The sequence below is a fragment of the Salmo trutta genome, chromosome 6, assembly GCF_901001165.1.
Source record: "Salmo trutta chromosome 6, fSalTru1.1, whole genome shotgun sequence".
NCBI classification, from domain to species: Eukaryota; Metazoa; Chordata; class Actinopteri; order Salmoniformes; family Salmonidae; genus Salmo; species Salmo trutta.
Window position 1 is genome coordinate 16,551,975 of NC_042962.1, and position 18,177 is coordinate 16,570,151.

General features: G+C 39.7%; 1 protein-coding gene across 3 annotated transcripts in view; it reads left to right on the top strand.

The window, feature by feature from the left end:
- Positions 1-18,177, top strand: part of LOC115195541 (5'-AMP-activated protein kinase subunit gamma-2) — a 119,906-nt gene that overhangs the window by 69,518 nt on the left and 32,211 nt on the right. For all 3 annotated transcript variants that reach the window (XM_029755489.1, XM_029755490.1, XM_029755491.1), the window contains one exon: positions 16,290-16,507. In XM_029755489.1, coding sequence (XP_029611349.1) covers positions 16,290-16,507 — 218 coding nt within the window. The remainder of the gene's footprint in view (positions 1-16,289; positions 16,508-18,177) is intronic.

Sequence of the window (18,177 nt, forward strand, 5' to 3'; positions counted from 1 at the left end):
GCTCATTTCCTAGAGTGCCTGCACTTCATTCTTTGGATTGATACGGAGTTCTCTTACGTCCTTTCACCGTGAGGAAAGGATACGCTCCTTCCACATACACACACTTATTTTTGCCATCAGGGAATGGAAGATGGTTCCATTGTAAACTAAAACCAGCCATTTACGTAATCACCATGGCTACTGTCAGTGAATGAGAATGGAGTGACAGATTACAGTGTGAAGGCCTGATTACAGGAATACCTCTGGGGATGGCCAAAATTTAAAGCCACATTTAGACCGCAGAGACAGTTGCTATTTTGCATTATTGACGTTATGCTTAGGATTTTTTTAAATTCCCATTTAAAAGTGGAATTAGGTGTTCCTCATTTTTTGAGTACAAACGAGAAATATAAATAAAATGAACAGAGCAATACAGCATAGGTTTGAACGTCTGACATGGATAACATTTGATTAATAAAGATACTTTTTTTTCCTCATTAGCTGCCTTGAATTACTCGACAGCTCTGAAGTTCTTAAAAAGCCATGACGATCACCTCAAAGTCTATAAATAATGTCAAATACGTTTCCTGGTAGATGTGAGGTGTGTCATGAAGTCTTGTCATCTATGCTCTTTCAAATAGCATCCCCAACAAGTGATAAACACAGAGAGATTTTAAAGAACCTTTTGGTTTAACTTCACTCACCGAAGGGCTGACATTTGAACATCACCTGGCAACACCCCATCTAGTAACAAAACGTTTGTTCAATAGGCACCAAACAGAAAAAAACAGAGTAAAACAGCAAGGAACAACCTGGACCTGGAAATGCTTGTAGTTATTTACAGTAGTTCAGCATCACATACTGCATACGCTGATCATTTATTTACTGCCTGTAGTTTTTTATTTTCCAATAGAGGATGATCATTTAAAGTGAGAGGGAAATGTTTGAATACATGAGCTTTGACTGTCCATACTTTGGGTGGAGTGATAGGATGCCATTACCCTGACTGTCTAAGCCCTCACGACACAGTCTGTTTGTTTTCACAGATTGCATTTAGATTAAAATCTGCATTTGATCCAAACTGGCAACCGGGTGTTTGCAGAGAAATTCAAAACTGTATTAGCGCTGTGCTATGACAGAATGTTTGAATGGGTATTCAGTGGAGTTTCGTTTGACATGGTGGAATGCAGTTGTTTGCTGACGTCATTAGGTGGCACTGTTGGCTTCCTTTAGAATTCAAACGTCTTCCTTTTTCAGATCAAGAATCAACAACAGTGAACACATCTTTTGTTGTGTTTTCCCAAAATCTTTGCAAACGATTAAAGCTTATCCCGAGTATATTGGTGCAGGCCTATGAAAAAGGGTACTGATCGATGTTTAGTATAATGCGGTGAGGGGATTTGCACACTTTAAAACTGCACCTCTCCTGTCTGGCTGTTGTGTGCAAAGCTCTTTGAGGAATGACATTGCAGGACATATCAAGTCAGACTCCTACCATTATGAAAACATAGTGCCATTGATTGGTCAATCAATCAATTTATTGGTCACCTCCCTACTTATGATCACACAATTAAAGTCACTATATAGTCGTTATGTAAAGTCTTGAAGGGTCTGGAAAGGTCATAGGTCATAGTTTGTTGCCTCCGCAGCCATTGAATGTGTTTAGAGGCTTTCTTCATTATCCAAATGATTAATGTTTAGCTCTAGGTAGAGTCGAACCAGTAACACTTCTAATACTGTAGGTCAGAATGGGTGACCAGTGACCACTCATCCAAATGATTGGATGTCAAGAATAAGTCAGCAGTATTTCCCCCCTGTAAAACACTGGAGGTGTCACATGGCCATGTGTGTGTGTGTGTGTGTGAAAAGTGTAAATCTAACGGTCCTATTAGGTTCTGTTTTGGTTTATGCTCCCCCGCCCACCCTGAAATGCATGCTGGTACACCCTGCTGAATGCTCTCGCCTCTCTGTCACCTTACATGACACTGTCGCAGATGGAAACTGCCCAATAGCGCGCTCTCTCTCGCTCTCATACACACACTCTGTTACCATGGTTCTCACACCATGACATCCCATGATTCAACTTGTTGATAATATGGCACTGTGATTTAATGAAACCCAGGGGTTGTTTGACTTCTAAGTCGTTAGGATTTTTTCCCTAGTTTGTTTTAAGTGTGACACTTTAGGCATGTTGTTTATCATAGCTAAAATGGATAACAGTTAAATGCAGACCACCCACACATCTCTGCTAATCTAAATGGATTGTGAGCTGTCAAATAAATAAATAATTGTCTCTTTCGGTCAGTTTGTACTGTGCCATTTTATTTGATCAGCTGGCGAGCGCGTCAGGCGACCTGTGCTTATTTATTTCTCTCCATCTGCTTCATGATGTAGCAGTGACTAGGGTTGCAAAGGGAGGGTATATTACTTGAGTTATTCAAGTATAAAATGACCAAAGTCACGATAGATTGCCATACATTTTATGTTAATTACCCAAATTACTGAAGATTCCGGTAACTTTGGTAAATTATTTGTAGCTTTGCAACGCTAACAGTGACACATCAAGAACCAAATACAACTATAATGGTGCAATGAAGACGCAGACAAGATAATCACAAATAGCTCTACTGCTAGTCAATGAGTTCAACAACATTTTGAATGCATTGAAATGAGTTGTTATACACCCGTCCAATGTCAAGTGTATGGTAACAAAAGGATACTTTTGGTAGACAGGGGTTCAGTGTTTTTTTGTCATAAGCAGTGGCGATTTTAGAATGTAAATCTTAGTCGGGCAAAAAAAAACTATGTGGGATGCATGCCAGCAAAGCCACTACACAACACTAAATAATACATTAATTGCACTATACCGGTGACAAACTGTGCACACAAACTGTTGGGCCTACATAAAGCTGTCCCAACACCTTACCACTGCTACACCTGGCTATCAGCGGAGCCTTGTCTGGCAGCGAAACAGTTCATTCAGCCTCAATTACTGCCATTTTAAAAATCAGAGCTGATATGGCTGACTTGCTTAAACAAATGTGGTTTCTACTGACAATTGAAATGTACAAACTATGGCATAAGGGGACGACAAGCGGATAAGATGCAATCTGTAATTTTGATTAAGACATCAATGAGCAAGCTAGGACGGACGTAGTCAATATAACTATTTGTTCAACACTTTTGAAATGTACAGCGACAGAATTCAGAACATGGGCCGTTCTTACAGTGTTATCCCTGTACACCAAGTCAGAACCGTAGGATAAATAAAGGGGGCATATAAGCAGACAATGAAAGCTCTTACAATATTCGATGATTACTTTTGTCAAAAATAGGTTATAGGCTACATGTGCACCACCAAGCCAGAACAGTAGGCAAAATTAAGAGATGAAAATAGACCAAATTATTAGGGTGAGGCACATAAGCGACTAACAGCTTACCACACAACATATACTTAGTATTACTTTCTTAGCTACAGTATACATATCTCCCTGACATATTACATAATTTATGCTGCAGCATACAGTACATTTTTGGATTCACCTTTTTTTGCTTGTTGGTATTTTATTAGGATCTCCATTAGCTGTTGCAAAAGCAGCAGCTACTCTTCCTGGGGTCCACACAAAACATGCATAATACAGAACATCAATAGACAATAACAGCTCAAGGACAGAACTACATTTTAAAGGCCCACATAGCCTACTTGTTAATACATACACACAAACTATCTGTGTCAAATAGGGGAGAGGCATTGTGCTGTGAGGTGTTGCTTTATCTGTTTTTTTTAACCAGGTTTGCTGTTTATTTGAGCAATATGAGATGGAAGAAAGTTCCATGCAATAAGGGCTCTATATAATACTGTCCGCTTTCTTGAATTTGTTCTGGATTCGGGGACTGTGAAAAGACCCCTGGTGGCATGTCTGGTGGGATAAGTGTGTGTGTCAGAGCTGTGTGTAAGTTGACTATGTAAACAATTTGGGATTTCCAACACATTGTTTCTTATAAAAAGAAGTGATGCAGTCAGTCTCTCCGCAACTCTTAGCCAAGAGAGACTGGCATGCATAGTATTTATGTCAGCCCTCTGATTACAATGAGAGCAAAACGTGCCGCTCTGTTCTGGGCCAGCTGCATCTTAACTAGGTATTTCCTTGTAGCACTGTACCACACGACTGGACAATAATTAAGATTAGACTAAACTAGAGCCTGCAGAACTTGCTTTTTGGAGTGTGGTGTCAAAAAAGCAGAATCTCTCTTTATTACGGGCAGACCTCTCCCCATCTTTACAACCATTGAATCTATATGTTTTGACCATGACAGTTTACAATCTAAGGTAACGCCAAGTAATTTTGTCTCCTCAACTTGTTCAACAGCCACACGATTTATTACCAGATTCAGCTGAGGTCTAGAATTTGTACCAAATACAATGCTCTTAGTTTTAGAGATGTTCAGGACCAGTTTATTATTGGCCACCCATTCCAAAACAGACTGCAACTCTTTGTTAAGGATTTCAGTGACTTCATTAGCTGTGGTTGCTGATGTGTATATGGTTGAATCATCAGCATACATGGACACACATGCTTTGTTTAATGCCAATGGCAGGTCATTGGTAAAACTAAAAAAGAGTAGAGGGCCTAGAGAGCTGCCCTGCGGCACACCACACTTTTCACTTGAACAGGAAGGTGGCGCGGTGGTTCTTCGTGGGCAAATTCTGTCATCAAAGTCTGCCATTCTCTGGATTTATGGGGCTTTCAAGACAACTGGTCGAATCATGTTGACGTTAGTGATCTTCAGGTCGTAGCTCTAGAAAGAGGCCCAAGTTCCGGATTTACAATTCCGAGTTGGATGAAAGTTCAAAATGTATTTTCCCAGTCATAGCAAATTTTTCCCGAGTTCCCAGTTGTCTTGAATTCACTAAAGTCAGATTTTGCAGTTCCGAGTTAACAGTTGTTTTGAACGGGGCACATATCATGCTTTATTGACAGCATGGCCAATGTTGAATGTTTATCATTTTAAACTAGGAAAAGAGACCCTTCATCTTAGACTTGGTACCACACAGCCACTCCACTGAATAGCAGGCTAATGATTGCTTTGCAATGCTTGCAGTTATCCACTGATTCCTTCCAAACCACTCATTGTTGAATTTGCGATTTCCAACTTGTTGTGTAATGTTTTTGTCGAATGGCCGATGAGCACCGATACATTTTGTCTATATTTTCTCTTCACTATTTATCTTCATATGACAAGGATTAAAAATGATATGCCTGTAGATTGTCGACTTGATTCATGATGATGACTGCTAGCTAAGATTTTGAAAGTATGATGATCAGTCCAATCAAAGCTACTGTAGATATAACGTGATTTGAAGTCATTTTATCTGTGGCCAATGATCTTGAGCCTTCTTGGAAGGGCACTTCTAATGTAACTCCATGGCAGCACCCAAGGGGCTATAATTTTCAAGATCTACCCTTAGACTTGGCGGTGACTTAGTGTCCTCATGAGTGACAGAACACTGAGCCAATCACGGCACAATTCTCCATATTTTCTGCTGGCTTGCCCCACCACCACAGAAAGCACTGAGCTAGGCTGAAACTCCTGCATTTTGGAGCTGCCTTACTCAAGAAAACAAAAAAGAGACCATGTTTCTGGCAGCTTTATTAACTCAATGATATATATATATATTTTTACATTGTTTGCAAACTGATATGTGACACGAATGAATGCCAAAATAACATGCAAAACAGGCAAGTCCCCCCCCCCCAAAAAAAATGTGGGTCTCAAAAAAGGTGGGGCTCTGCACCATCTGCCCTGAATGACGGGTCGCCACTGGTCATGAGTGTTACTTAAAGGCAAATTATGCCGAAATGGAGAGCAATGTTTTTGTTCAAGTGAATAATTCCAGCTCCTTAATTGCCAGTGAAGAAGACACTTGAAACCAGCCCTTTAAAGTGCCCTTTAAAGTGCTCTGTAGTAGAGTTCAATTGGTGCCACTGCTATTCACGTGAATTAACTGTTCATTTGTTTTAATGTGTTTATAATATATTTAAAAGTATGTTTATAATTCCATCATAGTGTGATTATTTAGTCCAACTGCTTTATTCACAAGAATGTCCAATTCCACATCAAACAAATACAGTCTATAACCAATAAGGTAGTGATGCATGTAATTTATTGGCATCATAACCTTCTTGTGACATCTTGTTATTATGATGCCTACAGAAACTACAGTGACATAGGGACATGAATGCAAATATAAAACCTGAGTGAGATGGAGGTAGGGATGTTGACAGACAGACACAGACCAAGAGATATGGGGCAGCAAGCTGTTGTTTCTGTCAGACAAGCCACACACATGCTGTGAGAGTGTGAGGCTAGCAGATGTTGCATAGATCACACAACCATGGCGAGAAGAATTCGAGATTAGTCAACACATGGAAACCATCATGCCGCAGTAAACAATATTACCTACATTTACATTTTAGCAGACGCTCTTATCCAGAGCGACTTACAGTAGTGAATGCATACATTTCATTTCATGCATTTTTTTTTTTTATTGTACTGGCCCCCCGTGGGAATCAAACCCACAACCCTGGTGTTGCACACACCATGCTGGCGTTGCAAACACCATGCTCTACCAACTGAGCCGCAGGGAAGACCTACATTTCCAGTGGTTGCCTTGCTGCATAGCAGACAAGCTGTAATTTCAACTGTGCAATTAACCTTTCTTGTAATTACCCAGGTGATGGAACATGTAGGCCAGCACACATTATTAAAAAAGACAGACAAAACGCCAAATCAGTAAGAAGCCGCCCCTTTTTTTCCATTTTCACATAAAATGACATATCCAAATCTGAGCCTGTAGCTCAGGACCGGAAACAAGGATATGCATATTCTTGATACCATTTCAAAGGAAACACTTTGAAGTTTGTGGAAATGTGAAATGAATGTAGGAGAATATAACACATTAGATCTGGTAAAAGATAATACAAAGAAAAAACCTACAATTTTTTTGTATTTGTTTTTGTACCATCTTTGAAATGCAAGAGAAAGGCCATAATGTATTATTCCAGCCCAGGTGCAATTTCGATTTTGGCCACTAGATGGCAGAGGTATGGGCAAAGTTTTAGACTGATCCAATGAACCATTGTATTTCTGTTCAAAATTGTATATCAAGATTGCCCAAATGTGCCTAATTGGTTTATTAATCACTTTTCAAGTTCATAACTGTGCACTCTCCTCAAACAATAGCATGGTATTCTTTCACTGTAATAGCACCTGTAAATTGGACAGTGCAGTTAGATTAACAAGAAGTGTTCTTGTTACTTACAACCTCATGCTAATCGCATTAGCCTATGTTAACTCAACCGTCCCGTGGGCGGGACACCGATATGTAGAGATCCTTATTAACGTGAAGTATTTGAGGGAAGCCAACCCATTTGAATGAAATTGTCTGGCTGCTAGACAGACAAATGACACATTTCTGTTTAGGGACACAGACAGACAGGCAGACATGCAGGCAGACATGCAGACAGGCGTGCAGACAGGCGTGCAGACAGGCATGCAGACAGGCATGCAGACAGGCATGCAGACAGGCATGCAGACAGGCATGCAGACAGGCATGCAGACAGGCATGCAGACAGGCATGCAGACAGGCATGCAGACAGACAGGCTGTGAAGGAATGGTTGCTGACTGGAACCAATAGGCCTTGTCGATGAGGTTCAAAGTGGTGTGAGGGGGAAGGTTAATAGACCTGACATGTTGGCGTGCAAAGGTCACAAACCCTCTCACTAGAGGGAAGGCTTTAAAAAGACAGTTGAGAAAGATGAAGAGAGAGTCATGTTTTCCTTTCTGTGTGAAACATTGTATATGGGATTCCCTTCACTCAACGCAGCCTGCTGTCTTTGCTCAATCTGTTCAAACAACAAGCTTTCTGTTCGAGTGAGCATTCAGACATATAGCTTTTCCCCCACATCCTACCATCACACATTAATATTTTATTGGCATCCATTCAGGGGGAGTTTTCTGTATTGTCAGTGAGCGTTAACCAAAACTGTAATCAGAGCAAAAGTAATCATCGAGTTACCTCCTTGGCTTGTATTGTTTATGTAATTAGAAAAATATTTAATTTAGCGCTGGTCTGATGCATGCATCTCTAACCTAGTTAGCTGAAAGTGATCTTACTGTGAGCTCAGAGGACTGTGAGAGACATCATATTTGCCAAAAGTGGTTGAGCCTTTTTAAATGAGATTTGGATGCTGTGTTGTATTGTCTTGCAGAGGACAAAGCAGAATCTGCTTTGGAAGAATATTGTTCATCCGTCCAGGATATTGATTTTGATTTCTAAAAGATAATTTACACTTAAAGGAAAATACCACTCAAAAACGATCTTTTAGTGGACTAATGAAGCAAATACCAAAATATATAGTTTTGCTGGAATTTCCCTTTAATACACCACAAGGAGTTCTCATTTACATGATTCAGTTTATGCAAAACTCTTTGAAATAGTTACACTCCTGACTTTATGGAGAAGGCTATTATGACCTTTAGAGTAATCCAAAATATCATTAGTTAGATAGCTAAAATGGTGTCTCCCTCCCTCCATCCCCCTCTCCCTCCATCCCTCTCATAATGCTTGCTTCTAGCCTGGGAAGCTGTGTACACTGGTCCACAGCCTAATGGCTTTACAGGGAACCTGTCCTGTTTCTCTTGCAGTTAATGGGGGTTTTAATGCCTTACTGCTCACCAATGGAGTTTACTACCAATCTATTCTCCATAGAGCTCCGACAGCTCTGGGAATCAGTCTCTAGGGTTTCAGCAGATGTTTTGAAAGCTAATGGCATGACTTAAATAGTATGTAGGAAACTGTAGGAAATTACACCTTTATTTATTAATTGACGCAAGATCATGCGACACACAATCAGTTACAGGTTTCACTTTAGACCTCATTGTAATGCCGTTCACGTCTTCTGCTGGGGAGGACTACATTACACCCTACAGAACCTACCCGTATTTCACCCTACAGAACCTACCGTATTTCACCCTACAGAATCTACCTGTATTTCACCCTACAGAACCTACCCGTATTTCACCCTACAGAACCTACCTGTATTTCACCCTACAGAACCTATCCATATTTCACCCTACAGAACCTACCCGTATTTCACCCTACAGAACCTAACCGTATTTCACCCTACAGTACCTAACCGTATTCTGTGCACTCTGCAACACATATTTCATTGTGAATTTGGTCAGGCTGCCAAAAAAGTTACATATTGCTGCTTTAAAATGTCCTGCATTGCTGGAAAGTTCTCCTGCAACAGGGTGGTCAAATTAAGATCCTACATCTGTACTAGTCTATGCCATATGTCCACTATGTCCGTTTCTACATGTGACTAACCCCGTAGCTCTTTACACTCGTACCTGTATACGGGTTCAAAATAGCAGATTTGGACCTTGATAGGCGCCTAAATTGTAACGCCATGGCTGTAGCCTACAGTAACATTCTATACATGACATCAGAGCTCAAGGTCTTCCGCTTCACAGCGCAGTATTGTTTTGACTGACAGCGGTTCTGAACTTGAACAAGAAGTTGCCCCCATCCCTCCCACCAATTGGGCAACTTTTGCAAATGTTTTGTTGTCCAAGTGGAAAAAAATGTAGAGGCGTCTGTTTCTCAAACTAGACACTCTAATGTACTTGTCCTCTTTCTAATGTACACTCTTCTTTCTATTCTGGTTAGAGCCAGTTTGCTCTGTTCTATGAAGGGAGTAGTACACAGCATGGTACAAGATCTTCAGTTCCTTGGCAATTTCTTGCATAGCCTTCATTTCTCAGAACAAGAATAGACTGATGATTTTCAGAAGAAAGTTCTTTGTTTCTGGCCCTTTTTACCCTGTAATCAAACCCACAAATGCTGATGCTCAAAAATACTTAACTAGTCTAAAGGCCAGTTTTATTGCTTCTTTAATCAGGACAACAGTTTTCAGCTGTGCTAGTATAATTGCAAAAGGGTTTTCTAATGATCAATTAGCCTTTTAAAATGATAAACTTGGATTAGCTAACACAACGTTCTATTGGAACACAGGAGTGATGGTTGCTGATAATGGGCCTCTGTACGCCTATGTAGATATTCCATAAAAAAATCTGCCGTTTCCAGCTACAATAGTCATTTACAACATTTGATTTGATTTGGATCTCTTTTAGTCCTCATTTGGACTAATCTTCCAAGAGTCCTTAAACATTAAAATACAATGTATAATACGAACACATTTTCACATATAACACAATATTACAAACATAATATACTAACATAATGACCCAATGAATACTAAATAAAAAAATATTGATTCTTCATCTACTATAGTCCCACAACATTTGTATGTATTATATTTAAATAGTTTTAAAATAATTTTTAAATATATATATTGAAATGTTTCTGGTTTGCTCAGTTAATTTATTCAATTTCTTTATTACTCTAAATCGAAATGTTCTTTTGCCTATTTCTCTTTTCTGTCTGGATAACGCATAGATGGTGGACAATCTATTCCTAGTATTTACGGAATGTCTGTCTCTTACCAACTGAATACCGTTGTGAATAGAACTTGGCTGTTTTAAATTATGTATAATAAAGTAAGCATGTTTTTTTCAATTATCTTGTCGATTGATGACCAACCAAGAACATTGTGCATGACTGCAACAGAAGAACCATATCTCCACCTTAAAACAATCCTTGCTGCTTTGTTCTGTGCATTCTGCAGCCTCCTAACTTCACTTGATGATGCATTTCCCTAGACCACAGAACAGTAGTTCACCTAACTCTCAATTAATGCCTGTGTTATTTGCTTAAGAATTTTTCCTGGTAAATATTTAGCTATCCTTCTGATTATGCATGCTGTTTTAATATATATATTTTTTTACATAGATTAGTTATTTGAGACGACCATGATAAGCAGTTGTCTAGCTGCACTCCCAATAGTTTGGTTTCTGCCACTTCTTCAATTTGTACTCCTTCCATACTTAATTGTATCCCATGCTGTTTTGGCCTTTTCCTAGTGGAACAGACCAACATAACTTTGGTTTTCTTGGTGTTTAAAACAAATTTCTTCTGGCAAACCCACTCCCTGATATTCTCCAAATCTCCTTGTAAAGCTTGCTGTACCTGTTGAACCATTGTCTTGCTGCATAAATTGTAGTATCATCTGCAAATATAGTAGCTTGAGTTTCAGCTAAGGCATAGGGAAGGTCATTGGTATATATTAAATAAAGAAGTGGTCAAAGGCAGCTGCCCTGCGGTATTCCACAGTTTAAAGCATAAGGGGAAGAAAATGAACCATTGATATAGGTGGACTGTTTCCTGTCAGTTAGATATGACTGTACCCAATTCAATGCTACCTCCTTAAAACCATAATGCATTCATTTTGTCAAAATTATTTCATGATCCACTAAATCAAATGCTCCACTGAAATCTAAAAATAGTACACCCACAAACTTGCCATTATCCATAGCATTGAGCCACTGGTCAGTCATGTCAACCAATGCAGTGGTAGTGGAGTGGTGTTTGCGATAAGCATGCTGATTGGCTGTAATCAGATCATTCTTTTCCATGTACTCCCATATTTGTCTACTCACAATACCCTCCAATATCTTACTGAGTGTAGGGAGTAGACTAATTGGTTGACTATTGGCAGGAGTAATGGGTTCTTTGCAGTCTTTCGGAATAGGACACAGTTTCGCATGCTTCCATACATTTGCAAACATCCCCTTTTCCAGCGACCAATTAAATATGTATCTCAGTGGAACTGCAATATGGGGAGCAGCACAGCGAAGCGAAAAATTGTCCATAAGACCATAACCTGTAGATTTACCATCAGGTAATGACTTCAATAGGTTTAACACCTCCTCCACTCACACTGTTTGCAGACTAAAAGAGCAGGTCTTGTTGCTCATAATATGATCATCAATCCATTGGACAATAGCTTGTTTGGAAGAATGTATGTTTACATTGTTGCTCAGTAAATGTATTTTCTTTGTAAAAAAAATCAGCAAAATGATTGGCAATATCAACTGGTTTTGTTATTATTCTCCCGTCAACCTCCACACTAGATGGGCATGATGAGATAGATGTACCAAGTAAGCCCTTAACTGTGTTCCATACCTTTTTAGAATCATTTTTACAATCAATAAAAGCATTGTTGTAAAATAACTTTGTTTTCCCTTTCGATTCAATTTAACTGCATAATTACGTAATGTTTTATAATTCTGTTCATCAATTTCTAATTTTGATTTGGCTGCTAAGACTTTTGCCATATTTCTTTGAGAAAAAGCTTCACCCAGTTCATCATGGAGATGGATGAGCACCAACTGTTCTCTTTCTTATAGGGGCATGATGGTCCATTACCTCAGTGAGCAAATCAATAAAACATTCTGTAGCGTGATGTAAATCATCCTCTAGATAAATCAGCTCCCAGGGTACAGCAGCCAAATCATTTAGAAATAGCTCATGATTAAATGTTTTAAAATTTCTCTTGACCACAATCCTAGGGGGTTTCTTTGGAACCTTGGTGTTCATGGTTATGGTCACAATATTATGGTCTGTCCAGCCCACTGGCATTGATCTGGCTTTTAAGCATTGCAATGGTATATTACAGAAAATCAGATCAATGCATGTGTCTGAACGATGACCCAACTTAATTGATGATCTAGTAGTATCATTAACCATTTGTTTCAAACCACAGTTCTTGGCATAGCTCATCAATTTTGTTCTATTCGAATTATTGTGATCCTTCCAATTTACATTAAAATCACCCAAGATAAATACATCTCTGTTGCTATCTGTGGCCTGGTCAAACCCAGTACATAAGTCATCCAAATAGGACACCTTAAAGCTAGGAGGTCGAAACACACATCCCACCAATATGGCTGCCTGGTGAGGCAGATGTACCTGAGCCCATAGTGCCTCTACTTGACATACATTAAGGTCATCCCTCCTCTTAAAAGGTATCTGATTCTGAATATACAGTGCTACACCCCCACCCTTCCTATTCCTGTCCCTTCTCAGTAGACTATATCCATGAATGTTCATTTGCCCATCATTTACAGATGCATCTAAATGCGTTTCGGTCAAGGCCAAAATATGAATATTATTTATCTTGACCAAGTTAAAAACCTAACAAAATGTATTTTGTTAGGAAGGCTACATACATTAACCTGAGCTATATGCAACCCTTTCCTTATCAAGTGAAGATCAATAGAGCATGTATTCGTTATAGTTGAAGTTGTCATTATACACTACAACACACAAACTCAGATTTGAACATTAGATTAAAATAGCCAGGGAGTTACTCTAGAGTCCCGATACAATTGCCCGTTGATATAACGTTTATCCATCACCACGGAGACTCGTTGACTCAGGCAACGCTTTTCCTTCATGATGGGATATAGTTTTTTTCTACTTTCGTTGATCTCGGTGGGAAGTGATCATTCATTCCAAAATCAGTGTTCCTGAGTTCTCAGCCCACGTTCTTCGTCATTTCCTTTGCTTAAATTTGTCAAAACATGACTCTGGAGAAAGTGACATTACGCACGACATCAGTGGGCAGTTTTAGTTGAGTTGACATAAAGTCTCGGACTGTGTCCCCACAGCCTCTGCTGTTGTCATTCTCCGGTATCCCTGAAAATATTAGATTGTCCTGCATTGATCGACACTGTACATCAAGCAAGGTTTCTTTAAGTTGTTTGTTCTCCCTTTGCACCACCTCCACCTTGCTATGAATAGAGTCTACAGTACCTTTCATCCCTTTGTACCGCCTCCACCTTGCTATGAATAGAGTCTACAGTACCTTTCACCTCCGTGTTCTCTTTCCTTAGATCATCAATCTGATGTTGGCTGAATTCCAAACTAGCACATAATGCATTGATGTCCTCTCGTAATATATCCAAGATATCAAGTTTGGCAAGCCTTTCATTGGTGGATTTTAACAAGTCAACATCCATATCAGTTAACCTCTCCTCACTCGCCCTCTTACTAGGGGATGGTTTGGTTCCATCGTTGATAACTATTGGCCAACCTGGTTTTGGTTTGTTTTGTTGATTGGGCTGGTTGGCCTTAACAATGCTTGAATCCTCCGAAACCAGCAACATGTTTCTTTGAGTTCGTAAGTATCTATCGTCAATGAATCGTTCAAGCTCTTCAATGGACTCTGAATCATCAGGCGTGTTTACGGGCAGAGTTAAACACACAAACAAACTGTTCAGCTGCAACTGAAAACCGCGAAGTTAATTGTTTACATTAACAATGTCTACACTGTATTTCTGATCAATTTGATATTTTAATGGACTGAAAATGTGCTTTTCTTTAAAAAACAAGGCCATTTCTAAGTGACCCCAAACTTTTGAACGGTAGTGTATATAATATATATTGTTACTGCTCGACTAAAACAATCTCAGTCGACCAACAGCCTAACGACCAAACAATCGACCAGTCGACTAATTGGGGTCAGCCCTAATACAGTGTCAACGTTTATGATCACTATGCTTGATATACAGTTACAAGATGACATGGTGTCATACCCTGGGTTGTTCTGAACAGAATGAGCCTATGTTTTCTGTATTGAGAATAAATTTGGCGTTGAAAACGCATCTGAATGCACTCGTGACTATTCTATGCGCACCAAAATTACGATCTGCTGCTCTGAATTGCCCTGTGAAAGCCTATTTTGTAATTTAGCTAGCCATGTTGGCAATAGAACACGCTTTGAAATTATGCCCACCTGACCAGATTGCGATTTATAATGGAGCTTTTTTGGAATGCGTTAACAACAACCGTAATTGTGTGATGGCAGGAATGCAGGGCTGTGTTTCAAACAAAACAACTACAAGTCTGATTGCTCTAGTTCCTCAACAGCACAGCTAGGAGAGCTCAAAATAGCACCTTATAGTTCAAGACTCTTCTTTGAGTCATTAAAGTGCATCGAAATGACTTAGGAACTGTGCACACTTTGGAGAGGTGTTGCCCCTTGGAGACACCAGTTAGTCCTCTCACTCAAACCCTTGTCATTTCTTTGTCTTATGTTGCACCTACCTCACATTACCATGAATATTCTTATCATGTTACTGAATGTATCCAGAATATTTTCAGATTGCGTCATCAAATGCGGCAAAGTACAGTAAATGTAAGCACATGAAATCAACAGTGTAATGTTTGGATTCAGTCTTGTGTCAGATTAACTGTTTTGTCCTCACCTTTAGTCTAATAATTTCCCCATAATCTCCAAACTGTTCCCTTTTAATCCTATCGTGGTTATACATTATAATTTAGCCTATCCATATAGGCCAATTCCCACGAGTGTAAGGGCTTAAAAGTCTGGTTAAGTGCCTAGAGGACTTTATTGATTCTGCTTGAGCTCATCAAGGAAGATGTACTGCACCATCTGCATGTCAATAAGGTTGTGTTAGATTAGAACCTCTGGGAGTAAAAGCTGATTGGTGGTACCTACTCCCTGTAAATTCCTGTTTTGTTGGATAGCCAGAAAGCAGGATGTGTGAATGCCATGGATTTGATGAGAAGGTAACTAGTATGACAGTAGCTCATTAGTATAATTTGGACTTTCTCTTCACACTTGACTGTTTAAATGGTGTGCCTGTCATTTATTTTGAAACCTCTTCTTGAATATCTCTAAGGGCTATGTTGTTATAAATGAAGATGTCTTTTGATCTAGCTCTGTCCTTTTGAATTCGAAGTTGAAAGGTGATCGTCCCTCCTAGCTTTGTTACCGTGTAAAAATGCTTGCTACAGCAATAAATGATCCTCTCTGGGGGGTTTTAAATAACTTTCCAGCTATTTTTGCCTCTGAACTCCATTACTGCTGGTGCAGAATTACATCATCTTCTCTGAATCTTCTGAATAACCTACAGGCTGACTATGACTGTATTGGTTGAATGAGTTCACAGTCTTGTCGCTCATTGCACATACCAGAATATTGCATTCAAAAAAATACATATAGAATTGACAGGAGAATCTGATTAACATGAGATGCAGCATCTGTCTCACACCTCCAAGCTCTGTCCACATCACCAAAATAATGTTATCTCAACTGGCAAAAAGGCAGCACTACAGGTTTATTCCCTACCTATCTCATTCTCAATCCTTGCTGAAAGTTCAATCAGATAACACCCCATCTGTGGTTCCTTGCATAGTGGCACTCTGGATGCCCATCGCCCTCAGACATGTTAGATTACGGCAGAAAGAGCCTCAGGTCTTTTTCATACTGAAAGTCTAATCCACCTCTTGTACCCGTTCTCCGTTTCTCCTTAGCCTCCGGGATCTCCTCGCCCCCCTCAACTCCTCCGACGCAGGCCGTCAAGCAGCCGCCGCCGTTCCCGCTGGAGGCCTATCGGAGCGAGCCAGAGAGGCTGGAGGCACGGATGCGCTCCTACTCATCCCCGCCGGACACCGGGCAGCGCTTCAGTCTACGCTGCTCCAAACCACCCATGACTCCCTCCGCCCCCATCGCTAACTCACGATCACGACCAGTGAGTACTACCCCACTGATAAAAACCCGTTGAAATAAGGTACATCTGAATAGTCTAAAGAAGATTCCTCTTCTTCAACTGCACTGATCTGACCACACAGGATAGGCAAAAGCAATACTGCAATGGTCCTTTCAGATCAGTGCAGATTAAGGAAAGGAGATGAGGAGAGGAAGCCACTTTAAACTATTGAGATTCACCTATGATGTCAGTTCTGGTGGCTGTTCCCTCCCGTTATGCATTGATGGGTGGTCCAGACCACAGCTAGGTACATTAACATAAGCATTTACATATTTTGACGCTTTATGCAAATTATATTGTCATCACTTTAACGTCCATCTAATTTGATATTAACTTATATAGAATTCCAAGCAGCTGCACTGTTTGATAGTGAATGTAGAGTCTGTTTTGTCTCAGTGGCCCATGAGAACTACAACAGTATGCTGCTGGAATCTCTGCCCTTACTGTGCATCCTATCCCACTGGGCACAGATGTCAGTTCAACGTCTAGTATGAGTTGTCAACTAACGTGAATTCAAAGTGAAATCAACAATACATTTCACCATGTCACTGGATTTAGGTTAAAAAAAACTAAATGCCCTTACGTTGATTTACTTTTTGCAAATACAATCAGTTTACTTGTTGATTCAACGTTATCACATAGATTTTTGGGGTTGAAATGACATGGAAACAACATTGATTCAAGACGTTTTTGTGCAGTGGGATTCCTCTCTGTCTCTGCCAGGTGATACACTGGTTTCACTCAGCTAGTGGAGAGACACTAGCCTGGTCCCAGATATGTTTGTACTGTCTTGCAAACTTCTATGATCTTTGGCATGCTGTTTGGCATGGCAATGATCATAGGAGTTGGCAAGATGGCTGGATGAGGCAAAAGGGACACTGTATAACAACCACAATAGTCAATAACTTCAATCTAGAGAAATCTCAAAGGTATCTGTAGCTCTCTCTCATGCATAATTTTGCTAATTCCATACTTCACAGTTTAAATATTACATTGATAGGTCCAGAACCAAAGTTTTGATTGAGCATGGCACATTAGAAATTGTGATTGTGTGTTGTCATTTGCATACAATTTCATTAATCACTGAATTAACATTGTCTGCCTGGTATCGTAATTTGTAATTGGAGGACTAATCAAGAATGTGAAAAATGTTAAACAATGGCTGCATTCCAAACACTTAAAAGACACACCCTCGCCCCTCAGCCCTCAAATTAATTGGACACTTCTGATGACGTCTGACACTTGCAGGGCAAGGGGCGAGGGAGGAAGTTATACATTTTTCTAATGACTGCCTTGCCCTGAAATTTGTCAGTCGTTTGTCCCGCGACGATTGTGTTTTCAGCTACCGGTAACTTGTGGGTGCTTTATATGTGCTACAGTCAATTATGATTGCATGTCTACTTATATTAACTATAGAATTATTAATATACGCCTACTGTATGATAGCTAGCAAATTAATAAGCTAACTAACGTTGGCCTGCCTAGCTGGAACTTCTGAAGAAGGAAAATGTTTTATTTCTACAATTTCCAAAAGCTTACCAAACAAAAACATCACTTTTGAGACATGTTTGTGCATTAGTAGCAACATGTATAACTTATTTACGTTAGTTTTTACTTACGTATGTTGACTTTTCCATATTTAATTTTTTATT